At 42.8% G+C, this 27,053-nt stretch overlaps 1 protein-coding gene across 1 annotated transcript; it reads right to left on the bottom strand.

The window, feature by feature from the left end:
* Positions 1-2,337: 2,337 nt before the first annotated feature.
* Positions 2,338-25,805, bottom strand: LOC139366225 (sodium/hydrogen exchanger 6-like). The gene is made up of 16 exons (XM_071103458.1): positions 25,315-25,805; positions 24,509-24,708; positions 23,739-23,816; positions 23,550-23,626; positions 23,029-23,141; positions 22,625-22,730; positions 20,438-20,579; positions 19,896-20,001; positions 19,697-19,785; positions 19,462-19,575; positions 19,046-19,157; positions 7,397-7,550; positions 7,186-7,216; positions 6,974-7,059; positions 6,010-6,115; positions 2,338-5,748 (listed from the first exon to the last, which is right to left on the bottom strand). Exons 1-16 carry the CDS (start codon positions 25,595-25,597, stop codon positions 5,470-5,472), a joined length of 2,076 nt encoding a protein of 691 aa, XP_070959559.1. The 5' UTR covers positions 25,598-25,805; the 3' UTR covers positions 2,338-5,469.
* Positions 25,806-27,053: the final 1,248 nt, after the last annotated feature.

Raw genomic sequence — 27,053 nt, 5'->3', positions numbered from 1 at the left:
TACCCCCATAGAGACTGCCAGAGGTCCGGACAACAGGCCCTCTGATTTGACACACCGAACTCTATCTGGTGAACCAGGCGAGGCAGTCATTTGAGAAACCAAGGCTGTTGAGTCTGCCGATAAGAATATGGTGATTGACAGAGTCGAAAGACTTGGCCAGGTCGATGAAGACAGCTGCACAGTACTGTCTTTTATCGATGGCGGTTATGATATTGTTTAGTACCTTGAGCATGGTTGAGGTGCACCCGTGACCAGCTTGGAAACCGGATTGCACAGCGGATAAGGTACGGAGGTATTCGAAATAGTCAGTTTGTTCACTTGGCTTTCGAAGACTTTAGAAAGGCAGGGCAGGATGGATATAGGTCTATATCAGTTTGGGTCTAGAGTGTCACCCCATTTGAAGAGGGGGATGACCGCGGCAGCTTTCCAATCTTTAGGAATCTCAGACGATACGAAAGAGAGGTTGAACAGACTAGTAATAGGGGTTGCAACAATGGCGGCGGATAATTTTAGAAAGAGATGGTCCAGATTGTCTACCCCAGCTGATTTGTACGGGTCCAGATTTTGCAGCTCTTTCAAAACATCTGCTATCTGGATTTGGGTGAAGAAGAAGCTGGGGAGGCTTGGGCAAGTAGCTGCGGGGGGTGCGGAGCTGTTGGCCGGGGTTGGTGTAGCTAGGAGGAATGCATTGCCAGCCGTAGAGAAATGCTTATTGAAATTATCGTGCATTTATCGGTAATGACAGTGTTTCCTAGCCTCAGTGCAGTGGGCAGCTGGGAGGAGGTGCTCTTATTCTCCATGGACTTTTTGGAGTGAGAGCTACAGGATGCAATTTCTGTTTGAAAAAGCTAGCCTTTGCTTTCCTAACTGACTGTGTATATTGGTTTACTGACTTCCCTGAAAAGTTGCATATCGCAGGGACTATTCGATGCTAGTGCAGTACGCCACAGGATGTTTTTGTGCTGGTCGAGGGCAGTCAGGTCTGGAGTGAACCAAGGGCTATATCTGTTCTTAGTAATACTTTTTTTTGAAAGGGGCATGCTTATTTAAGATGGTGAGGAAATTACTTTTAAAAAACAACCAGGCATCCTCTACTGACGATATAAGGTCAATATCCTTCTAGGATACATGGGCCAGGTCGATTAGAAAGGCCTGCTCGCAGATGTGTTTTAAGGAGCGTTTGACAGTGATCAGGGGTGGTCATTTGACCGCGGACCCATAACGGATGCAGGCAATGAGGCAGTGATCGCTGAGATCCTGATTTAAAAACAGCAGAGGTGTATTTGGAGGGCAAGTTGGTCAGAATAATATCTATGAGGGTGCCCATGTTTACAGATTTAGGGTTGTACATGGTGGGTTCCTTGATAATTTCTGTGAGATTGAGGGCATCTAGTTTAGATTTTAAGACAGGTCACCTAACAGAAGATGGGGGGCAATCAATTCACATATGGTGTCCATGGAACAGTTGGGAGGGTCTATAACAGGCAGCAACAGTGAGAGACATTTCTGGAGAGATTAGAAGCTCCAAATCTATGCCCAAACAGTTTGAAAAGGTGTGTGTGTGTGAAAGAGAGAGAGAGCACAATACATTGTGAATGACCCTTGGGAGATCCTGATGTTGTCCCAGTTGCCCTTTAAAAGTTGATATTTACACCAAACAATCATTTTTTTAGGAGAGTTGTGACCATATTAGGAACATCCTCTCACCAGATCTACACTGAGGAAATGTGCTGGAGGGAGAATGCCTAACACTCTGGCGGTAAAGAGAGCTGCCTCCCATCTGAAAACATCTCCTGCCTGGAAAGGTGAATGGGAAATGTCCATCCCTAGTCAAATGGTTAAAGTGTTTCCTAACGATGTGACCTAGGCAGAAAAAGAATAAATAGGACTCTAGTTTTTAAATCAGGGACAACTCCTAAACCTTTGGCCAGAGGAGTACTGAACACCTCCCTATACCTACATCTGCCCAGGGAGGAAACCTTACCCCACCTCAGTCTGTGTGGCAGTCCAGGTGAAGGATGGACCAGTCTCTGATGAGAGGATCTGGAGAGAAGTAGGTTTGAGATTCAGGCTGTCCATCCTAGAGGGTATTGTGATACAGTACTAAAGGGGATGAAGGCCAAGGCTGGTCGATAAATGACTGGCATGATTTAAGAGGTTTTTTGTTCTGTTCTTATTCCAGCCAAATCTTAGGGGAAGGTCTGGACTGGAGAAGTCTGCATCAGAGACTTGATCTGGTTAGCTATTAGCTAACGTTTCATTCTCAGAGGCCAACTAGATCGTGTCTACATCATAACGTTGATGTGAAATCAGCAAGTCAATAAGGATACGATTACAGAGGGGTTCAATCCAAAGCACAGGATTCTGTTTATTGAATATTTTGCACGCAACTTGGAACAGGTGAGGAATATTTACAGAGATGTAAACAGTCAGTACCTGCAACACTGGGGGAGCACAGTGTGGCACACACACACGCATTACAGCAGACACACACACACGCATAGGTGTAGACAACATGCGCACACACACACACACACAGCGAAGTAGCAGTATAAACACAGAGTGGACAGTCTGAAAACACAGAGCACAACAAGCCCCTTTGGTCAGCTACTTCAGACTAGTGTCAACAAGTTAATTACAAGTTACCATTGACAGTTCAACTAAAAAATGGAACACATACTGTAAGAACAGTACTGGCAAATATAAGTTGACCTACAAGGGGCTTTTTTGCCCTACAACATTAGATCTGTCAGTGGTAGACTGGTACACACTCCTGATTTTTGACCTTTTTGTTGTTGTGAAGACAGTCAATGGCATGGAATAGGAATGAGGCCAATCTTGTTTCTCTTGGTAACATAGACCATAATAACCTGTACATAAATGGATCACATTTCCCTGGATTCATGTGAATTCCTTTTCATTTCATTATAAACCCAACATGTAATTCAAAGCCAGTTAAAAGCAGCTCAAAAGTAGGACAAATGTCACATGCAAGACAATCGAAGCAAAATGAAACAAACGATTCTCAAAAGACAAGTGCAAATGCTGCAACATCCTCAATGCTTTCGCCTTATTTCCCTTCTTAATCAAGAATAAAAAATATATAGAGGGAAACAAACAGAAAATAGAGGGGGAAAAAAAATAATTAACTGCACATTGTGGTGTCAAGAGGCATGCCTGATAAAAACGAAGAGAGAAGACACGTGCCGTCAGAGGTTCCTGCACAGCAGGAGGTAACACTGAGGGAAAGACCAAGCCATGTCTAGGAAAAATGTACTCTATTCATCTCTACCTCCCTTTCCTCAGCTCCTACCCTGCCTCATTCGCTCTCCTACTCCCTCCCTCATCTGTAGTGTTGTCTGGCACAGTGCCTGATTCCATCCACATCAACAGTGCGTTGCCAGGCAGGTGTCCTGTCAACAGTTCCTGCTGCACTACACTAACAGCCACCACTGATCCCAGAACAGTCAAACAGGTAGAGCACATGAATCCAAGCAGCTTAGAGGAGCTACTCACTCTGATCGCAGACCAGTCACAGGGCAGAGCCCATATAGACAAGAAGCTTATAAGAGCTACTCAGAGGCCAGGCATCAGCTATAAATCAGGCCAAACCCCATACAGCGAGGCATATAGGATACATTAGACTAGTGTAAGTCTAATACAAACCTAGTGTATAATTATTTTACACAAATAAAGATTAGCACAAATTCCTTTTGCACAACCATTCCGTTTTCTTCTCAAAATATCTATTCTGAATCATTTAATCCGAAATGTTACCCCAACTTGCCTATTCAAGTTGTGAGGGATTTCTACATACTATGCGAGACATCACAACATCATACAGTATCAGGGACAATGTAGCCAATAGACCAGTAACTCAGGGCAGTTAACAGCTGAACTCCAGTATATACAGTGCAGCCCCTCAATCTTTTGACACGGACATACCTCAGGCCATTCCCATAAATAATCCCAAATGAAGCAAATTCAATTTGAAATAGAATTGGATAAGAAATGAGGAATAGATTAAACATTGTTGATCCACAAAACGTAAATTCCAGATAAATTTGACAAAAACAAAGCAAATTTGATCCTTGATCAAGAGCTACTGTAGCATGTTCCCTGTATACTACTTCAACGCAGTGAGTAACCAGATAGATCTTAGCCAGTAGGAAGCAAGAGCTTAGTACAGATAGAAAGTCCACAGTAGGTTTGATAATAGATAACATTGCAGTCCCTAATATCAAATATTCACCATGTTACACATACAGTATCGTATAATTACAGTGACAATGAGTTATGTAGCTAAAGTACTTATAGTATGTTGCAAAATACATACAAAGTATCTTGAGGCTGTCTGCACTCTTTTCATAAAATGTCAATGCAGGAGAAAATGGCACTAGCTTTCACCGTACGGGAGATTTGGATCTGGTATTCAAAACGACAGCCCTTCTTTCTGCATCTGTGGTGAGTGACATCAGCTTCTAAAGTAAGGTGTCAAACCCTCCCAAAGTCACAGTCTAAGGTCGTTGTGGGAAGTCCAAGACAGTTTGCCAGGCTACACTGTTAGCCTGGTTAAACCACTGTCCTTCCATTGTCATTCAACCAGGCTTCTAACATTGTAACAGTCCACAGCCCAACGGCTCAAACGCAGACAGCCCGTCACCCATAGAAAACGTCGCCACCATGTGGACGGAGGAGTATTACTTCTAAAAAGGGAAAATAAAACTACAGTGGTCACTGAGGCACTTGATTGTAACCGTATTCACATAACAACAAAATGCAACGCAGAGCCATTAAATCAAGTCAGCATGCCTTGGATCACACAGAGAAGGCAGTAACATTCAGGATCAGACCCAAAAACAAGGCTACAAACTCAAAATCAGCCTCTCAACCTTCTCACTCCCCACGCATAGAAAAAGGATGCACAATTTAGCATGCACAGTTAGCATGTCATCGTTATTACACACCGTGTGATACAGAGACAAACTAGCTGTTGTACTGTGACCTCCACACATAGACTAATGCATGCGCATAGACTCGTATTGAGTCCTCTACAACGCTACTGTGACAAGATTGCCACGTGGTCCTATTAGAAGACAAACTGAGAAAAGCTATCGGTTTAACCAAATCAAAAGAAAACATGAATAAATACTTGATATTACAGTGATGGCGACAGGAGTACAAATGAGCAAACAAGAATGAGGTAGAGACATGGATTAGCCACTTGAGAAACTCAAAGAGGAACGAGAGTGAGGGAGAGTGAGAAAGAGGTGATGAGCGGTATGAGAGAAAAGGAAAGAGAGAGAGAAAGACAGTCAGAGAAAGACAGACAGGCACAGTCAGAGAGACAAACAGACAGACAGAGAGAGACCAGTCTCTTGCTGATCTTAGTTGATCTCATTCCTGCAGATTAAGGTGAGCAGGACGGAGAGTGAATTGGTCATCTGGCTAGCTGGCCTCTCTTTCGCCTCACATCCGCATACGGTGTCGGGGGTCCGCGAGGGGGGGCTCGGAGTCGTCCATGGGCAGGACCAGGCGGGTGCCCCTCATCACCAGCTCGTGGTCACCGTACGTCAGCTCGCGGTCCAGGTCATCGGCGGAGATGACGGCGGAGGTGGTGCCTGCGGGCCCGGCGCTGATGTGGGCGCCGCTGGCGTCCGTGCTCACCGTGATGTCACCGTAGGTCAGGCTGATGTCCCCGTCCGTCAGAATGAGGTCCGAATCGTCGTCCTTCAGCTGGCACTCGTTCTGGTTGCAGGAAAGTGAGAAAGGAACATTTAAGAAAAGGTCACACCTAGCTCTAACGGATCAAACACTCCTGTTATAACTGAACTAATTCTTTAGCTTTTATGAAACAGGCAACTCTTAATTTGAGTACATTCATCGGTACGTGATCCATTGTGATACCCATTAAGACAAAGAAGAAAACACTACATGTCATCGCTATTACCATAACCACCCTAACAGGGTCACCGGGTTAATAGGAACACATGGTTTGTGGGGACTGACCTCGTAGGCCTGTGGGCTGGTGAGGCATCTGGCCAGTGGTCCACAGCAGGCAGGCATGGTGACGGTGAGAGGAGGGCCGCTGTGGGTCAGGATGGGCTTCAGGTAGCTGGAGAGGGGTTACAGTCAAGGCCTCAACTGTGTCACAGAGAATCAAAACAAACTGCTCAAATACGGAATGGAGATTTAGTATAGGTGTACCATACTCCTCTTCCTCAATACACCAGCCTCCACTGCTATAGGCTAGTATGTTATTGCAGAAATTAAGCACACATACTGTATACAGTGCATTTGGAAAGTATTCAGACTCCTTTACTTTTCCCACATTGTTACATTACAGCACTACTCTAAAATGTATTAAATTGTTTCCCCTCCTAATCAATCCACAAATAATACCCCATAATGGGGGTCAAAATAATACTCCATACCAGTCAAAAGTTGAAACACCTGATCATTCAAGAGTTTTTAATTTGACTTTTCTACATTGTAGAATAATAGTGAATACATCACAACAACAAATATATATATATATATATATATATATATATATATAGTGTTAAACAAATCAAAATAGATTTTATATTTGAGATTCTTCAAAGTAGCCACCCTTTGCATCGATGACAGCTTTGCACACTCTTGGCATTCTCTCAACCAGCTTCATGAGGTAGTCACCTGGAATGCATTTCAATTAACAGGTGTGCCTTGTGATGTGACAAGGTAGGGGTGGTATACAGAAGATAGGGCTATTTGTTAAAAGACAAAGTCCATATTATGGCAAGAACAGCTAAAATAACCAAAGAGAAACGACAGTCCATCATTACTTTAAGACATGAAGGTCAGTCAATCAGGGAAAATCATGGTTTTATACTCATAGAGAACAACTGGATAGAGAACAAAAAATGCTTTGAAATGAATATCACTGGAGTGCCATCTGCTGTGTGCTGATGGGAGTGACACCAAAGGATACTTGTGGTCAAAGTTGTACCAGATCCTGAAGAGCCAGGCACTCTCGTGTTTGGTGCTCCGCCGCTCTGATCCCTCTGTCATGCTCATCTGAGGAGACAAGAGTCACAGAAAAGACAGATACAGAGATCCACTCAAAACAACAGCACTACATTAAATCAGATGGATTACAGCAGGCGAGTCAAATAACTCAATATTCATAGGCTTAATACTCACTGAGTTATCTGCATCCGAATCTACACCCACACTGTTAGAAATGCAGAAACACAAATGAGTCTACCAGATCAGTGTTCACAGACGATCATACTGAAACTGGACAGACAACTCTAAGTGCTGTGTATATCCTAAATTAGAATAAACATCAAAACAACAAAAGGTTCATTTTGAAGGCAAAAAAAAGGACTTTCGACCCCCGTGGTGGACCTACCGTATGTGCTGGCAGGAAAGCATCTGGGTGGTTCCGCCTCCACAGACCCATACAGTGAAGAAGACGATGAGGAGGGTGGTTGTGAACATCATCTGACGGGCGTAGGTAGCCGTGTCCCGGATGGAGAGGGCAAAAGTCATCGCCCCACGCAACCCTAGGGAGGACAAGGAGGGGTTATTTAAGCAATAAGGCACGAGAGGGTGTGGTATATGGCCAATATACCACGGCTATGGGCTGTTCTTAAGCGCGACGCAACGCGGAGTGCCTGGACACAGTCTTTAGCCGTGGTATATTGGCATATACCACAAACCCCAGAGGTTCCTTATTGCTATTATAAACTGGTTACCAATGTAATTAGAACGGTAAGAAGGAATGTTTTGTCATACCCGTGTTATACGGTCCGATATACCACGGCTGTCAGCTGAAGGGTATGGATTTCTGAACTTTAAATGTTATTAATCATTAGAGAGACCTGAGGGGCATCATAGCTGTGGGGCTACACCAAAGGTTAATGGTTATCTGTAGGGGGAAGGTATATGGTGGGTGCAATTATGCTTGCAATGTACTGAGTATGGAAAACGATCACATGGCAGACATTGATAAGGGGAGAGAGCCATGGATTTGTGATGAAGGGGGTCGAGATCAGGTCACGTTAAGGGAGAAGGAAAAAAGTTTATTGCCCGTATCACTTAGTTTGCCTAGCAATAAAGATAATGTTTAGCGAGGAGGAGACTACGCCCAAAGTGGGGTACAAATACCACCACTATTGTAAACATGTTTTTGTTGTTTCAGTTGTTCGATCTTTTGGGAAGAATAAAACTTGGTTTAAGCTTTCAGTGTCCGTCGAGTTCTTACTCTAATAATTAGAACAGTTGGCGTTGTCGGCAGGATTCACCACGATTTACAGTCAAACCAGAGAGTCGGGATCAGTGGAGCAGGAGCTGGCAACAAACTAGGTAGGCACAGTTCCTAAACCCGTTTCAACTCATTTTGACATCTTGGGGAGATGAGAATTGTAGGCCGAACAATTATAGGATACAGACCTAGAAAGCCTGAGTTTATTCAGTAGGCCCATTGTGTAACGACCGGTAGTAAATATATGGTGTAGGGTAGGTTCCATAGGGATAGGTACCGAGTAGGGGGGATCCTCTGTGAGATCCATGAGTGTCATGATGGTGTAGGGTAGGTTCCTTTAACCTCTTGAAACTAGGAGGCACTATTTTTATTTTTGGAAAAATAACGTTCCCAAAGTAAACCGCCTATTTCTCAGGACCAGATGCTAGAATATGCATATAATTGACAGCTTAGGATAGAAAACTCTAAAGTTTCCAAACTGTCAAAATATTGTCTGTGAGTATAACATAACTGATATTGCAGGCGAAACCTTGAGGAAAATCCAATCAGGAAGTGCCTCTTATTTTGAAACCGTTGTGTTCCTATGCACCCCTATTGGCCATTGAAAGGGATATCATCCAGATTTGACGTAGTTTCACGCCTTCATGTTGAAGAATGAGCGTAAACGACTACATTGCGTAAGTGGCCAGCTGAGGGCTCTCAGAGTGATTCTTGCGTAAAAGACAGAGGTAGTAATTTTTCCTCTCGCTCCTACTGAAAAGCCAATTATCCCGGTTGTTATATTATCGAATAGATATTTGAAAAACACCTTGAGGATTGATTATAAAAAACGTTGTTTCTGTCGATATTATGGATATAATTTGGAATGATTTTCGCCGTTGTCGTGACCGCTATTTCCGGTGGATTTCTCAACATAACGTGACCAACAAACGGAGGTATTTTGGGTATAAAAATAATCTTTATGGAACAAAAGGAACATTTGCTGTCTAACTGGGAGTCTCGTCAGTGAAAACATCCGAAGATCAAAAGGTAAACAGTTAATTTGATCGCTTTTCTGATTTGTGACCAAGCTTCCTGCTGCTAGCTGGACATAATGCTATGCTAGGCTATCGATAAACTTACACAAACGCTTGTCTTGCGTTTGGCTGTAAAGCATAATTTCAAAATCTGAGATGACAGGGTGATTAACAAAAGGCTAAGCTGTGTTTCACTATATTTCACTTGTGATTTCATGAATATGAATATTTTCTAGTAATCTTTTTTGACCAATGCGCTATGCTAATTAGTTTAGTTGATGACAATTCTCCCAGTTCCGGGATGGGTAGTTCCAATAGGTTAAGGATAGGTCCCGAGTGGAGGTTTTGCTCTGTGAGATCTAGCTAAATATATGGTGTAGGGTTGGTTCTTTAACTTATTTGGGGTAGGGGGCAGTATTGGGAATTTTGGATGAAAAGTGTGCCCAAATTAAGCTGCCTGCTACTCAGCCATAAAAGCTAGAATGTGCATATAATTAGTAGATTTGGATAGAAAACACTGAAGTTTCCAAAACTGTTTGAATGATGTCTGAGTATAACATAACTCATTTGGCAGGCAAAAACCTGAGAAAAAAATCCAACCAGAAAGTGGGAAATCTGAGGTTTGTAGTTTTTCAACTCAGCCCCTATCGAATACACAGTGGGATATTGGTCATGTTGCACTTCCTACGGCTTCCACTAGATGTCAACAGTATTTAGAAACTGGTTTGAGGGTTCCACTATAAAAGAGGGGCTCATAAGAGCTCTTTGAGTGAGTGGTCTGGCAGAGTGCCACAGCATCAGTCTCGCACGCTCACGTGAAAGGTAGCTAAGTTCCACTTCATTTCTGAAGACAAAGGAATTGTCCGGTTGGAATATTATTGAAGATGTTAAAAACATCCTAAAGATTGATTCTATACATCGTTTGACATGTTTCTACAAACTGTAATGGAACTTTTTTTAACTTTTCATCTGATCCTAGTGAAAGCGCGTTATGAATGTGGATTACTGGACTGAACGTGCAAACAAAAGGAGCTATTTTGACATGAATTATGGACATTATCGAACAAAACAAGCATTTATTGTGGAACTGGGATTCCTGGGAGTGCATTCTGATGAAGATCAAAGGTAAGTGAATATTTATAATGCTATTCTGACATCGGTTGACTCCAACATGGCGGATATCTGTTTGGCTTGATTTGGACTCTGAGCGCCATACTCAGATAATTGCTTTTTCGGTAGTTTAAAAAAAATCTGACACAGCGGTTGCATTAAGGAGAACTGTATCTATAATTCCATGCATAATACTTGTATTTTCATCAACATTTTATGAGAATTTCTGTAAATTGACGTGGCTCTCTGCAAAATCACTGGATGCAGCGAGCCAATGTAAACAGATTTTTTTACCGAACAAAACATACGTTACACAATACATGAAGTCCTATGAGTGTCATCTGATGAAGATCAAAGGTTAGTGATTAATTTTCTCTATTTCTGCTTTTTGTGACTCCTCTCTTTGGCTGGAAAAATGGCTGTGTTTTTCTGTGACTAGGCGCTGACCTAACATAATCGCATGGTATGCTTTCGTCGTAAAGCCTTTTTTGAAATCGGACACTGTGGTGGGATTAACAACAAGTTTAATCTTTAAAATGGTGTATAATACTTGTATGTTTGAGGAATTTTAATTATGAGATTTCTGTTGTTTGAATTTGGCGCCCTGCACTTTCACTGGCTGTTGTCATATCAATCCCATTAACGTTATTTGAGCCGTAAGAAGTTAAGAACAAATTCTTATTTTCAATGACGGCCTAGGAACCGTGGGTTAACTGCCTTGTTCAGTGGCAGAACAACATATTTTTACCTCGTCAGCTCAGGGATTCAATCTTGCAACCTTTCGGCTACTAGTCCAACGCTCTAACCACTAGGCTACCTGCCGCCCCGCTAAGATGTAGCATTGTGAATGCTAACAAAATGTACACTTTCTTTTCCAGAAGAGGGGGTTTCATTGTCTCTCGTTGGAATGTTCTCTTAGACTGTGGTCTTGGAGAAAGCAGTTAACTTCTTGAGTGTAGTGGGCAGTATTTTCATTTTTGGCTAAAAAACATACCCATTTGAAACTGCCTATTTCTCAGGCCCAGAAACTAGAATACGCATATAATTGTCAGATTAGGATAGAAAACTCTAAAGTTTCCAAAACTGTCAAAATATTGTTTGAGTATAACAGAACTGATATTGCAGGCGAAAACCTGAGGAAAATCCAACAAGGAAGTGCTGTTTTTCCTGAAAGCTCTCTGTTCCATTGGATGCCTTGCTTCCATTTAAAGGGATATCAACCAGATTCCTTTTCTTCCTCAAGCTGTGAACAGTCTTTAGACATAGTTTCAGGCTTTTATTTTGAAAAATTAGCGAGAAAGAACCCATCGCGTCAGTGGATGGCTGGGTGCCAACAGAGTTTTTCATGCGCAACAGCCATTTTCTCCCTCTCTCGCCTATGGAAGAAGCTACATTCCGGTTGACATATTATCGATTATATATTGTAAAAACAACCTGAGGATTGATTATAAAAAACATTTGACATCTTTCTACCCACTTTACTATTTGGAAGTTGTCTGCGATGTCGTGACCGCTCGAGCCTGTGGATTTCTGAACATACCGCACCAAACAAATGGAGGTATTTTGGATATAAAAATCATCTTTATGGAACAAAAGGAACATTTATTGTTTAACTGGGAGTCTCGTGAGTGCAAACATCCGAAGATCAAAAGGTAAGCAATTTAATTTATTGCTTTTCTGACTTTCGTGACCAATCTACTTGGCTGCTAGCGGTTTGTAATATTTTGTCTACCGAGAGAGATGTTCTTTAATAAACGCTTGTTATGCTTTTGCCGAAAAGCTTTATTGAAATCTGACACGCCAGGTGGATTAACAACAAGCTAAGCTGTGTTTTGCTATATTGCACTTGTGATTTCATGAAAATTAAATATTTTTAGTAATTTAATTTGAATTTGGCGCTCTGCAATTCAGCTGATGTTGATGAAAATGATCCCGCTAACGGGATGGGTGCGTCAAGAAGTTAAGTATAAAAGTATCTGGAATAGGCCATAAACGGAGTTCCCAGATAAGGCCTGTTCATGTGCGTTTTTGACCTGCGGTTTACCACATACACACAATTTACTGGTTATGAATATGCGTTAGTGGTGTTGAGACTGTGGGATTTATTTTGTGTGGGGTCTTTTAAATTGGGTATGCAGAATGATGGAAATGTTTGACATGTTTTAAAGGGTTTCTGAAGGACAGGGAAAGAAAGGGGAGAGGAAATATTTAATGGTGTTGGATGCCCTGTACCCTGACTTTCTGGTGAGGCCTGATCAATCTCTCTAGAAAGGATCAAAACAGGTGGGATTTAATTATAAAATGAATGAGAAACACCAGTCTCTATTCTATTTTACCATTACTTCATGAGATATCATTATTATTATTAGTTATCAAGAGTTGTAATTCTAAGTTGATGGGTTATTCAAATTTGTTTATTTTAGATTTAACACGACTTTGAATCCCAATGTGAATCATGTGTTCAAAGGGGAAACTACCAGCTGATTTCATGAAATGGATTGTGATATGTGAATTGCTGATTTAATTTCTTGACATTGTTTCGATACAACATTTCACAAGATTGGGTCTGCTGGATTGTTGAGATTCTCCCATGGGTTAGGGTGCTAACTCCCTGACCTGGTAACTCTTCCGAGAGGTCGCCAGTAAAATAAGGGAGTATGAACTAATTTTGAAAATGGTTTCAACCGTAACAGTATGTTGTTATGCTCTTTGACATTGGTCGTAGAGATAATGTTAATAAGGAAATTGGGAATGTAATAGTTGTGATAGTCAATGCTTGTCTGGATTTCCTGAATCAGAAAGGAATTGAACTAAACTTGTTGTTCTGATCTGTCCTCTCGGGGTTATCATGGAAGGTGACGTCCGATTGTGTCTTAATGCATGGTAGGAATAATTTGACCACAAACAGTGTGTGTGAACCTCAAAACCATCCCTAACCGGCTGAAGAAAGAGCAAAAAAGGCATTCAATGCGAGAGTGACATTAAAACACTCCAATCTGAGTCCAAGCCATTAACCTGGGTACGGGCGGCAGGAGTGCGCCATGAGTCCTGAGACCGCGCATGTGGAGTGAGATAACATACAAACTTCTCTTATGCTCCTGGTGTACTGGTGGGAGAAATGGACCAGACAGAATGGTGGTAGTGGCTCAGGTGAGAGAATTGTGTACGTGGGAAAAACTGATTACTTTATATTGAAAAATCAGGACAGTACCAAGGGCCATCAAATCTGACAGGCAAGAGTTACATACAGTTGAAGTCGGAAGTTTACATACAAATACATTTAAACTCAGCTTTTCACAATTCCTTGTCTTAGGTCAGCTAGGATCACCACTTTATTTTAAGAATGTGAAATGTCAGAATAAGAGAGAGTATTATTTATTTCAGCTTTTATTTCTTTCATCACATTCCCAGTGGGTCAGAGGTTTACATACACTCAATTAGTATTTGGTAGCATTGCCTTTAAATTGTTTAACTTGGGTCAAACGTTTTGGGTAGCCTTCCACAAGCTTCCCACAATAAGTTAGTGGAATTTTATCCCATTCCTCCTGACAGAGCTGATGTAACCGAGTCAGGTTTGTAGGCCTCCTTGCTCGCACACGCTTTTTCAGTTCTGCCCACAAATTGTCTAGAGGATTGAGGTCAGGGCTTTGTGATGGCCACTTCAATACCTTGACTTTGTTGTCCTTAAGCCATTTTGCAACAACTTTGGAAGTATGCTTGGGGTCATTGCGCATTTGGAAGACCCATTTGCCACCAAGCTTTAACTTCCTGACTGATGTCTTGAGCTGTTGCGTCAATACATCCACATGATTTTCCATCCTCAGGATGTCATCTATTTTGTGAAGTGCACCAGTCCCTCCTGCAAAGCACCCCTACAACATGATGCTGCCAACCCCAGTGCTTCACGGTTGGGATGGTGTTCTTCGTCCTGCAAACGTCCCCCCTTTATCCTCCAAACATAACAATAGTCATTATGGCCAAACAATTCTATTTTTGTTTCATCAGACCAGAGGACATTTCTCCAAAAAGTACGATCTTTGTCCCCATGTGCAGTTGCAACCTGTAGTCTGGCTTTTTTAATGGCAGTTTTGGAGCAGTGGCTTCTTCCTTGCCGAGCGGCCTTTCAGGTTATGTCGTATAGGACTAGTTTTACTGTGGATATAGATACTTTTGTACCCGTTTCCTGCAGCATCTTCACAAAGTCCTTTGTCGTTGTTCTGGGATTGATTTGCATTTTTCGCACCAAAGTACATTCATCTCTAGGAGATAGAACGCGTCTCCTTCCTGAGCGGTATGACGGCTGCGTGGTCCCATGGTGTTTATACTTGTGTACTATTGTTTGTACAGATGAACGTGGTGCCTTCAGGCATTTGGAAATTGCTCCCAAAGATGAACCAGACTTGTGGAGGTCTACAATTTTTTCCTGAGGTCTTGGCTGATTTCTTTTGATTTTCCCATAATGTCAAGCAAAGAGGCACTGAGTTTGAAGGTAGGCCTTGAAATACATCCACAGGTACACCTCCAATTGACTCAAATGATGTCAATTAGCCTATCAGAAGCTTCTAAAGCCATGACATTTTCTGGAATTTTCCAAGCTGTTTAAAGGCACAGTCAACTAAGTGTATGTAAACTTCTGACTGACTGGAATTGTGATACAGTGAATTATAAGTTAAATAATCTGTCTGTAAACAATTGTTGGAAAAATTACTTGTGTCATGCACAGAGTAGATGTCCTAACCGACTTGCCAAAACTATAGTTTGTTAACAAGAAATGTGTGGAGTGGTTGAAAAACAAGTTTTTATGACTCCAACCTAAGGGTATGTAAACTTCCGCCTTCAACTGTATGTGCCATTGGGAAGGAGGAAGTGCCGGGAGGAGGGGGTGGTAATTGAGGAAGGTCTACACACTGCGAACAATCTAGACTAAGAATGCATTGAGATACCAATCTTTCATTACCATGCCAATCGCGACAGGAAAACGGGGGGGGGGGGGTTGTAATGAGAAGAGTTATTACCGGCAATAAAAGGTCCCGCTTTTAAATGTACATTCTAACCGTGATGTGTGCTAGGTTGAGAAGCTTGAATTCGAGTGATAAGACTCAAAGTAAAGCACTAAGGACAGTGATTCTAAATTAGGGTGGATAATTTATCAAATGTTTTAGTAATAATTTGGATACAGCGGGAGAGAGTTGTTCTCAAACTGTGAGGGGTGGGTGCACTGCTCAAATGTATTATGCCTAGGGAGCCTCTAGAAACCTTATCTTTAAGTGTCCTCCGACAGGGAGGTTATTAGAAAACTCACTGGATGATAGCTTGGTTCAAACATACGTTTTTTTTTACCATGTTGATCAGAATTAGTATGTTAAATCGCATGAACACATATAGATTGCTGGATGATACGGTACAATTAATTGCATACAAGGGTCATAATGCAAGACCCAGACTAACACCCAAGGATGAAAATGAAGGAGGCGGGCATGGAGACCAGCATCACATGGGTGGTTCTTTCCCCAGTTTTAGTCGCATCAAGGGTGGTGTGAAATTATTGAACACTTACTTTTTCCTCTTTCCTTTTCAAGCCAATACATTTTTTAGGTTTCGTGCAACATAAGTGTGATCATTGTTCCAGGAGGGACTGATGTACATTGACTAATTGATTTAAGAATGTTTTAGTATGTTTATAACTGTAGAAGTGCATTAGGGGTAGTGACAAGTGTGTTATGGTTTAGATGGAATGATATGTGTGCAAATGTATCTGTAGCAGGATGTGAGGTACACATGAGATCTGTGTTTGAGACATAATGTTTACATAAGGCTGTTAAGTGAGATGGAATGTGACTGGGGTGGAGATCTGTGAGGCTCATAAGAGACTATGTGTATTGTTACAGGAGAGAGCTGTCCTCACTCTCCTGCGAGCTAACTGTGCACGATATAGGGACTACTATGAAGTTAAACTGAACGTTACACATACCCAGATCATGGTGTGAGTAGCAGAGATAGTGTTGGCATTTCAGACACTATTGTCAACTTTCAAGAACTCTGTGATGCAAAGAGTTTTGTTCGGTTGGATATCCTTCATTTATCTTTTCCCTATTCATAACAGCCAGCGAACACTTGAAAGATTCCATGCAGTAGCTATTGTAACAAACAGCATGGAATTGGACCACGGCGCAAATGAGGGAGATTGAGGTATGCGTCACGGGCAGTGTCAGTAGTAGCCGGGGTTATTTTAGTAGCATTGTTGGGATAGAATTTTATGAGGACTCATGCCACATGGCTTGGTAACTGGGAGACCGATGGGAGTACCGGGGGCTGTTATACATGTCACAGATTAGTGATCTGGGCTAAGGGGAGTCTGTGTTGTCAGGAAATGACCAATGCATTGCATTGTGTATATTCCCAGGTGGAAGCAGCACATGAGGCGCAGCAGATAATCGAGGGCACGGGCTGAATTCTGGAGATTGAGTGTACATCAATATACACCAGGCAGGGGTGTTGGGACAGCGTTGGTCTGGTCTACACACAGTACTCCTTACAGCACCTGCAGCGGTAAAGATCGTCATGTCTCTCCTCGGTGGGTTCACGGTTATCACGTGAAGTGAGGTCCAGCCGCATGATGGGCGAGCTTGAAGACGCCATGACAGAGGAAGCGGAGCTAATGAGAGAGAGAGAAAGACTAGATTCCACTGTAGACATACAGATGGTTTGGGTCTGGGAGCTACTTCAACCACCACAGTTGGGTTGAGTTGCCTTTTTGGTTAATGCATCATATGAAAGGATATATGTTGGGGTTATTGTACTCTGGACAACATTCTGGAGGCATTGGTGTGAAAGCACATACAGTGCTGAGTTACCTCAAGAGTAGCGTTGATCAGGGCTATGCACTTGCCCATCAGGTGGCAAAGGAGGAGATGGGGAACAAAGTGAAAATGACATGGCTTGGGAACACCTCTCGCAGCCTGTGGCAGGAAAGGGGAAGTCTGGGTGAAAGCATGAGGTGGTTCTCTAGGGCCTTCATTTTTGTGGAATCCAGCAGAAAAGTATCCTGGAGGCATAGAGTCAGGCGAAGAGAGAGTGGGAATTGTCATGTTATCAGACTTTGGGTTTTCATGCATATATAATTATGCATAGCTTACCACACTGTGAATACTGTTATGTTTTGTGTTTCTTTTTGCTTTTCAAGTCTTGTGCTGTCACTCTCTTAGGAACCAGAAGGAGAAAGTTGAAATGGAAGGAGTCAACAGCTCCAGCGGACACGTTTTCATCAGTGTTCTATGAGAAATGGAAATGAGCGTGTGCTTGGTGTGATCATAGAACACAGGCCATAAGTCTCGGAGTTTGTAAACCTCACGGTGAATGTTAATCATGTTTATTTTTTTGTTTGTTCATGTTTTATTGTCATTGTTTGTCCATTTATATAGTAATTTCCAAGTTTATGTGATGTTGAACAGTATGATGTCAAATGTCAAAAAGGGGGGACTGATGGGTTTGGATTTCTGAATTTAAAATGTTATTACTCATTAGTTATAATAGAGACCTGAGGGGTGCCACAGCAGAAGGGCTACACCCGAGGTTAATGGTTATCTGTAGGGGGAAGGTATATGGTGGGTGCAATTAGCTTGGAATGTATTGAGTATGGAAACGATCACGTGGCAGGCAAAGGGAAGAGGGAAGAGAACCATAGATTAGAGAGGAAGGGGGTCGAGGTCACGTTAAGGGAGAAGGAAAGGTTTCCTGCCTAGCAATAAAGATACAATGTTTAGTGAGGAGGAGGAGACTCCGCCCAAAGTGGGGTACAAACACCACCACTATTGTAAACATGTTTTTGTCAATTCAGCTGTTCGATCCTTTGGGAAGAATAAACGTGGTTTAAGCTTTCACAGTGTCCTTCGGGTTCTTACTCTAATATTTAGAACCTAACACAGCCAATCAGCATTCAGGGCTCGAACCACCCAGTTCGTATGTGTGTGCACAAGCGACAAGCATTGTGTGTCTCTCCACAAGTCATATCACTTAAAATAGATTTTTGTTAGATAACGTGGCTGGTGTTGGTACTTTGTAAACAGCTTCAATAATCGTCATCACATGACAATCAGTTAGTACAGTTACATAGCGGTCAATTCAACAACACGTTCTGGTATGACTTGTTTTTTCTATATTTATAATAATAATAATAATAATAATAATATTATAGAATCAAACGGAACTATCCTGGCATTGCAAGCACTTCTCTATCAACTGAGCTTCAGAAGACTAAGGATGTAATGGCAGAACAGTGACTCCTAAAAAAAAAAAATCACTGGACACAAGAATTCACACTCATAAATCAACATAGTTCAAAAAGTGGCAGGATATCCCAGCCTCTGCACTTTTTTTAAAAATGTCCCTAAAAATGTTTTAAACTAATAATAAATACAAAAATTGGGGCAGATATTTCATCAATTGAAACCCAGAAACTGGACAGAAAGCGATATATCATCATCACCTTTTCTCTTCAAGTAAATACAATGTTATTTCATCTAGTGATTAAAAAAGGAAAATGAAAAATGGTGGCGCCAGATCTCCGCCTGGCCACATTCCAATCTTAGACTTTTGACAAATTAGAACAGCTCTTTTGACAATAATTGGGCAAATGATCCGAATTGGGCTGCCTGTGTAAATGCAATACCTGCAAACATCATCATGTGTTGGAAGTTGGAGCTGATCTTGTTCCTGCGTCCAAGGTTGAGCAGGAAGGACAGGGGGTAGATGTTGGCTGCTCTGCCCAGGAACACTGCCAGCTAGGAGTGATTGTTGTCAAGGAGAGGTCCATAGAGGGTAAAGAAACTAGCAATCTCCCGAGAAAAACTTTTCAGTCTATTGCCTTCCCAGCATTACAAACCAAATTCTGTACTTAGATGCCCAGTAATGCTACTTACTCTATTATGACTACAGTGGTTAAATAACAGTTAAATAATGCCCAGTTTGTCATTGCTTATGCAATTCCCACCCAGTCTTACAGTTTAACCCTATACACTACTCTACTCTTAGACTAGGGTTGCCTGCTGTACTCCCATCATCTCATTGCATTATGGGTGAGGATACAAAAGCGCCCACGATGAAGGTGGGGTTGAAGATGTGGTTCTGGAAGGTGAACAGGGCCAGACCCATGTAGGAGAAGATGAAATTCTCTGCCAGGAAGTTCAGCAGCTCAAACAACTACAGGACAACACAAAAACAACCTTTCAGGGACCATGATGGAATGTCAATATTTAGCACATGACATTGCTGTCCAGGGTAGCTTGCAGTAAATAAATGCAATGGTAAACGTGGTCCTCACCTGTTTGGTCCTGTCCTGTGATTCAGGGGACAGGTTGTTGAAGGTGTAATGAGCCTGAGTGATCCCGCAGAAAAGCACTGCCACCACACCTGCAGACACAAAACAACAACAACCAGACACACCATAATAAAGTGGGTCATGAAAAAAATTACCTTTGGGGGGGTGGGGCTATCACCGGTTCAGTAAGATGATTGGTTACCTGTGAAGCCACAGGCCTCTGCCATTAAGAAGGTGCTCCAGGACATGAGGAAGAAGAGAGCAGTCTCCAGTAGCTGGAAGTCCCTCAGCTTAGTGAACTTAGTGACGTGAGGATAACGGTCAAGGAGAAAATGCGCCATGAAAACGACCACACTACACAACTCACCAAACAATGAAAGAACAGCTTAGACTCCAGAGCATTGAGGTGAATATATAGCAACTAGCAAGTTGACAATACCAAAAGCACTTTTACATTTTAGCCATTTAGCAGACGCTCTTATCCGGAATGACTTACAAGAGCAACTTGTGCCAAGCTCAAGGGCACGTCGATAAGATGATTTCCCTCGTCGGCTCGGAGATTCAAACCAGCGACCTTTCGGTTACTGGCCCAACACGCTCAACCGCTAGGCTAAGAATCTACTTCATCCATCCTAATACAAGCCTTTGCATCTGTTTGTAACCTTGCTGTTACTGTAATATCAATATTTGCATTTCTAGACCTTCAAATCACACAAAGGAAGTACATAATTGACTAAAGGATATGAGCGCCGTCATGACCCCGGTGGCCACTCCCAGGGCGAATGATCCACTGAAGACACCCAGGAACATCCCAAAGGACTTCAACATGGCCATCACCTCAAAGGTGTGACTGTTGTCCCCCTCCGGCTGGTACGACACGATGGACCTGATACACACACACACACAGTCAATCCCAGAAAAGGTGGAAAATAATAGAGTAGCTCAAGCGGCCTATGTGGATGGATGAAGTGTTACGAGGGTGGAAAGGGAAATTAAATCCCAGTTTTTACTGCTTCATTTCTGGGCATGAGAAATGAATGCGAACCATAGACCATTAGTACGTTTTGACCTAGAGAGCTGGTTGACAAAATGTGCTTCCATCCTGAGCAGGTTGAACTTCTTGAAAAGTCCCCAATGATATCAGAACTAAGGTATGGTGCACCAGGTGTATCCCTATAGACCAGGGGAGGCCTTTATACAAATGACTCTGATGAGGCTAATGACCCAAGAGCACTGAATAGTACTAGTACTAACATTTGCATGCCCGGTCTGTTTGAAGTGCAGATGACTCTCTTATGCAAATATATAGTGGCTCGCTGGGTCAATATCTACAATGACTATCGTAGTTTCACATGGGAAACCCATTAAGAAATTATGAGATTATACTACATTATGTGCACATCAGTGGGGGCTGGTGGGAGCAGCTATAGGAGGATGGGCTCATTGTAACGGATGGACTGGAATACGGTTTCCATGTCTGATACCGTGCCATTTATTCCATTCCAGCCATTACAATGAGCCCGTCCTCCTACAGCTCCCCCTACCAGCCTCCACTGGTGCACATACTCGTGTATAGACATCTGCTCGTAAGTACGGTCCTGTATATGAAGTGATACCATTCTCTTAGCAGCAATGTTCTACACTGGAGGGTTCTATGGGACTACTAGCTACCCAGTCTTAAGGTATCTCTCAGTACTGACTGTAGCAGAAATACTTCCAACAGCTTTCCATTCAAGCCAGACCAGAGGGAGTATTAGGCATGGGTTTTTCAACTCATAGATACGGGGAACCACTCGTGAAAGATTAACTGAAGCTTGGAATTAGTGATTCTAGATAACATGGTTAAATCCAACCTCGTTATACAATTCTGGCTCATGCGGCAGCAAAAGAAATCCGTGTTAAACTTATCAAATAAGGGGGTTATCACTATTCCCTTAAAAATGTAACAATTCTCTTACATAACATCATTACCAGGGCATACGTACATGGGTGAGAGAAAAGCAGTGAGTGAGAGAGCGGTTTGACCGAGAAGACAGAGAGAGGAAGGGAAAAGGGGTTAGAGCCGAGCAGCAGGACCATGCAAATTGGGGACGTAATAAACGCCTGCCTCCCAAACAGCAAATCACCAGGATTCTACACCACGAGAACTGGCTTACATTTTGAATTGAGGACTCAAGAGTTGACCTAATGCATACCTCAAGATCCACAAAGCAGATGCCATGAAATATAGGCTCAGTACTCTAGCTTTTAAGTTACGCAAACATCTGACACACTTTTGATGTCGGCGTGAACTACCCATTTAAGGGTTGTACTTGTATAGCTGCTATCTGGGGTGTAACGGCTGGTCATTTGCCGTGCATGTTCTCACGATGCAAAAAGAAGCCACCGCAAAAGCACTCTGAGCTAGCACACCCGTTCAGGGGAGTGTCTCGCGTCGCCGCCACGCCCTCTACCCACTGATTGGCTGATTGATTGGCTCCAGGAGCGTGCTGCACCCCCACGCTGAGCCGACCATAAACCATTAGAATTCTGAAAATAATCAGAGTTCCAAGCAGAGGGAAGGTACTGGTTAGGGTTACCAAAGGGTCAATCTCACACATTCCACAGCATTAGTAATAGTTATTGGTTTAGTACAACCAGGTCACACACTGGATAATCAATACCAAAGAACATTTGGTTGAGGGTGTGCGTGTGCATGTCCGTGTCCATGTGTGTGTGTGTTTGTGTGCGAGACTAGGACAAACCTCCCCTTTATCCAGCCCAAAATATCTAAAACAGTTCCAAAGCACAGCTGTTTGAAGATGAGGTTTGTCAGCCAAAGCTTCACAACAATGGATCACAAAGACAAATACCAAACTTCACAATGTGGGTGTGTCAAGGACAGACAGACAGACGGTAGACAGGTGTGTCAGGTTAAGACGGAGGACTCACGAGGACAGCACCACGGCCACGGCATCATTGAGAACACTCTCTCCAAACAGCAGAGCATACAGATCCACGTCCACCTGCAGCTCGTTGAAGATGGCCAGCACCGTCACTGCAGGACAGGAGACACAGTAAAGTAAAGGCTTCCACATGCTTCAGTTCGGCTGCATACTCCCTTAACAGACCTTCGCTTGAAAAACTAGAAGAAAAAAAAGCAGCAATAGTACTGTTTGTTCATTTAGAGACACCGTAGCCTCAAATCGTTTTTGCAGCTTGTGAATCAGGAAAACCCCCTTCGGATAACAATATATGACTAGGCATATTACTGCTGAAGCACGCGGTTCAACCATTACCGCGTGGTCCATTATTGAGTGTCTGAAAGAGGTGACTGAGATGAACAGAGACTGTACCTGGGTCAGTTGCAGAGACAATGGCTCCAAACAACAGACAGTCTGTGAAGAAAAAGTCCCCGTTAAGCTGTCCCACCTGCTTCATCAGCGTGACACAGCCGTACATCAGCAACCTGCACAGAGGTAGAGATCATATTACCTCAGTTCAGCATTTCTCTGACAGGTCACACAAAGGACTAAAGGTGTATGAACACACAAAGATGTAACGCATACATAATACAGTATAGCTGGGTGTAAACTTGCAGGTTGGCATTTGTTGTCATGAATCTTGCCCTGGAGGCAGCTCTGCAGAGTGGTCACTAGTTGGCACAGCCACAAAGTCATAATATCAGATTTTAAACCTAACTAACCTTAACCATACTGCTAACCCTAATGTCTAACCGTAATTTAAGATCAATTTAATTACAGTTATTAATTTAATTAATTTTGACTTTGCAGCTGGCCCATCTAGCAGAAATCGTTCAGTTCAGCCTCCATGGCAAGATTCATGACAATAAAAGTCCAGCTGCTATGAAACTCACCCAATGATGAAACATGATATGACTGTTCCCAGAAAGGCGTAGGCCAGGATGGACCCCATGTTCCTGAAGAAGTGTCTCTGAGAGATAGAGTTATGTGAAGGACTAGGCCTAAATATTACCGACAAACAAATCAGCACTGTGATATTTAACTATTGATTCAACTTTTAAACAACTAACCACATGCCTTACCCTCTTCAGACTGTAGCCGGCATGGAAGATGATAGGGGGCAGGAGGATGTTGAAGAACACCTCGGGGTCAAAGGTCACCTGAGAAAAGAAGAAAAACTCAGAAGGGTTGTATTACATCACTGTACAGTACAGTGTCCCACTGACTATAATAAAATGTGCTTTTTGTTGTTAAAACCCAATTAGAAATGCATGTGACAATAACTAACTAGGGTCCAAAGTCCATTTTCCATCATTGTTGTTACCTTGAGAAAACTCATGACACCATAGGCCTACTGGTAAAATCCACATAAGGGGGTACTCCGAGCAGCGCAAAAAGAATCTATTGGTGGTACAGTAACCAAAAAAGGTTGGGAACCACTGCCACATAGCCACATGATGTAGGGATGCTGAGGGTCCTGCAGCACCCTCTGAAAAATCCTAAGATTGATATTATTCGTTTACATTTTCACAAAAGTAGTTGCATTGAATAACAGTGCTCTGTAGGCTACCTCATGTTATGCTCCGAGTTAGACACAGTGTGCATGTGTCTGTGTATTAGACAGTGAGTACGTGTGGAAAATGCCTAGGGAACGATAGAAAGGAAATATGTAAAGAAAGGCAACCAATTTGTCTGAGTTGTACAAAGCCTCCCAAACAGCAGTTTAGATAACATTTTAAAAAACACATTTAGACAATAACCACGACTTATGTGGAAGCAGACACTTTTCTGGTCAGTCAAGCCATCACTTCCTGTTTCAAAATGAGTAATGACCACGTGTTTGGGACTCTACCTTGCGAAGCATCTCGTTGTCTTGTACATCACTGATCTCAGAGGCGCTGATCTCGCCCTTCAGGGTGTACTCGTAGAACTTGCCGCTGACGTTGACGAGCAGTGTGGGTGGGCTGGCATTGACATGGCAACTGAGGGTGACATTACTAATGTCACGGGGTACGTGGATACCATAGCGCAGGACCACCCCAACCAGCACGCCTGGAGGGAGAGCGAGGGAACAGAGTGAATGAACTTGGGTTAACAAATACCGAATTGCATCTATCAGTTGCCCTCTCTGCCCTTCATGCCGGAACAGCACCATGCTCAATGTAAATAAATAACCTGGGACTTCAGGAAGTGCATGAAGTGTTCAGAGCAACTAAAGAAAAATAAGTAAGTTGGACCTTGCTGGGTGTGTGACATTGAACATACCGTTGACTCGGGTTTAGTACCTGCACACAGCAGCATAACTGATAAGGTATAAATATTATTCCAAACACCAACAACAGAGATCTAATATAGAGATATGGCCATTGTTGGCCTAATTTTTGCCAGAACCTTGTGTTGTCTCGACAGCATCCCTATTTGAATGACAACAATGTTACCAGATTTACAGTAAATGTCAATAAACATACTGTGCGTGACCAGTAGCTTCATAAACAGTATGACGTTTATGTAGTATGACTTTTGATATTGTGTTGGACTAGTCAGAGACTAGTCCAGCATTATTGCAAAGTCTCTTGGTTGCATCGAAGCTAAGTATGACGATAAGTAATGACGACATCATGCAGTCTCCTGACATGGAGGCCTCTCACCCATACTCACCATAGATCATAGCCAGTCCCGTTTCATGCAAAAACCTGAAACGACGGTGCTTGAATAACCATATGGTTAAAATCGTGAGGGTTAGGAGCATGATGAAAATCAGCAGGTCGGCACTGTCTTGTCTGTGGTTATCCTCAACCTTCCTCTCTGTTACCATGTTCTCCATGGCACTATCCTCTGCCCTGCAAACACAGATGCAGAACGACAAACAGGCTAGAACAGTCAGAGCTAACGTCTTCGACATCTTCCGAGTAGCGTTGACTCGGAATTTATTGTAACCCATTTTGACGATTCAATCTTCAAGAAAGTACGTCGTCGTTTTTCGAGGTTTCTAGAAAGATATTTCATGCAAGCTAGCTAAGCGGAGACAGCAACAGTAGACGGATGATTCCGGAAGGAAAAGTGATAGTTTTTATTTCAAAGTAAAAGTCCTTTTGGATATTGGTACGATACAATGTGTTACCGTATTAACGACTAATGTGCCAAACTATATATAGATTTAGGAACGAACTCAATATGCTTTAAAACAACTAAAACCAAATCTAACGTAAACACGGCAAAAGACAACTCAGAACTCGGACATTTCCGACTTGGAAACTCCTTGTAGAAAGGTGTGCGGCGTTAAGGTCCTGACGGAAACGCGTCAATTTGGACTTGCTTACTCGTTATAGAAATAAACTAATTAAAAAAAAAGTCCCTTTTTCAGGACCCTGTCTTTCAAATATAATTCGTAAAAATCTAAATAACTGCACAGATCTTCATTGTAAAGGGTTTAAACACTGTTTCCCATGCTTGTTCAATGAACCATAAACAATTCATGAACATGCACCTGTGGAACGTTGTTAAGACACTAACAGCTTACAGACAGTAGGCAATTACGGTCACAGTTATGAAAAGTTAGGACACTAAAGAGGCGTTTCTACTGACTCTGAAAAACACTTAAAGAAAGATGCCCAGGGTCCCTGCTCATCTGCGTGAACGTGCCTTAGGCATGCTGCAAGGAGGCATGAGGACTGCAGATGTGACCAGGGCAATAAATTGCAATGTCCGTACTGTGAGAAGCCTAAGAGAGCGCTACAGGGAGACAGGACGGACAACTGATCGTCCTCATAGTGGCAGACCACGTGTAACAACACCTGTACAGGATCGGTACATCCGAACATCACACCTGCAGAATGGCAACAACTGCCAGAGTTACACCAGAAACGCACAATCCCTCCATCAGTGCTCAGACAGTCCACAATAGGCTGAGAGGCTGGACTGAGGGCTTGTAGGTCTGTTGTAGGCAGGTCCTCACCAGACATCACCGGCAACAACGTCATCTATGGGTACAAACCCACCGTCGCTGGACCAGACAGGACTGGCAAAAAAGTGCTCTTAACTGACGTGTCACGGTTTTGTCTCACCAGAGGTTATGGTCGGATTTGCGTTTATTGTTGAAGGAATGAGCGTTACACCGAGGCCTGTACTCTGGAGCGGGGTCGATTTGGAGGTGGAGGGTCTGTCATGGTCTGGGGCTGTGTGTCACAGCATCATCGGACTGAGCTTGTTGTCATTGCAGGCAATCTCAACGCTGTGCGTTACAGGGAAGACATCCTCCTCCCTCATGTGGTACCCTTCCTACAGGCTCATCCTGACATGACCCTCCAGCATGACAATACCACCAGCCATACTGCTCGTTCTGTGTGTGATTTCCTGCAAGACAGGAATGTCAGTGTTCTGCCATGGCCAGCGAAGAG

This window comes from Oncorhynchus clarkii, chromosome 14, assembly GCF_045791955.1.
Source record: "Oncorhynchus clarkii lewisi isolate Uvic-CL-2024 chromosome 14, UVic_Ocla_1.0, whole genome shotgun sequence".
NCBI lineage: Eukaryota > Metazoa > Chordata > Actinopteri > Salmoniformes > Salmonidae > Oncorhynchus > Oncorhynchus clarkii.
Note: the sequence above shows the minus strand (reverse complement) of the source record. Positions and strands in the feature narration are given on the sequence as shown.

Coding starts and splice junctions, on each gene's coding strand:
- LOC139366225 (XM_071103458.1), bottom strand. CDS start 25,597: ATGGGTTACAATAAATTCCGAGTCAACGCTACTCGGAAGATGTCGAAG. Junction 23,627..23,738: donor CCGGCTACAGTCTGAAGAGG/GTAAGGCATGTG, acceptor TCTATCTCTCAG/AGACACTTCTTCAGGAACAT. Junction 7,217..7,396: donor CTTTCCTGCCAGCACATACG/GTAGGTCCACCA, acceptor CATTTCTAACAG/TGTGGGTGTAGATTCGGATG.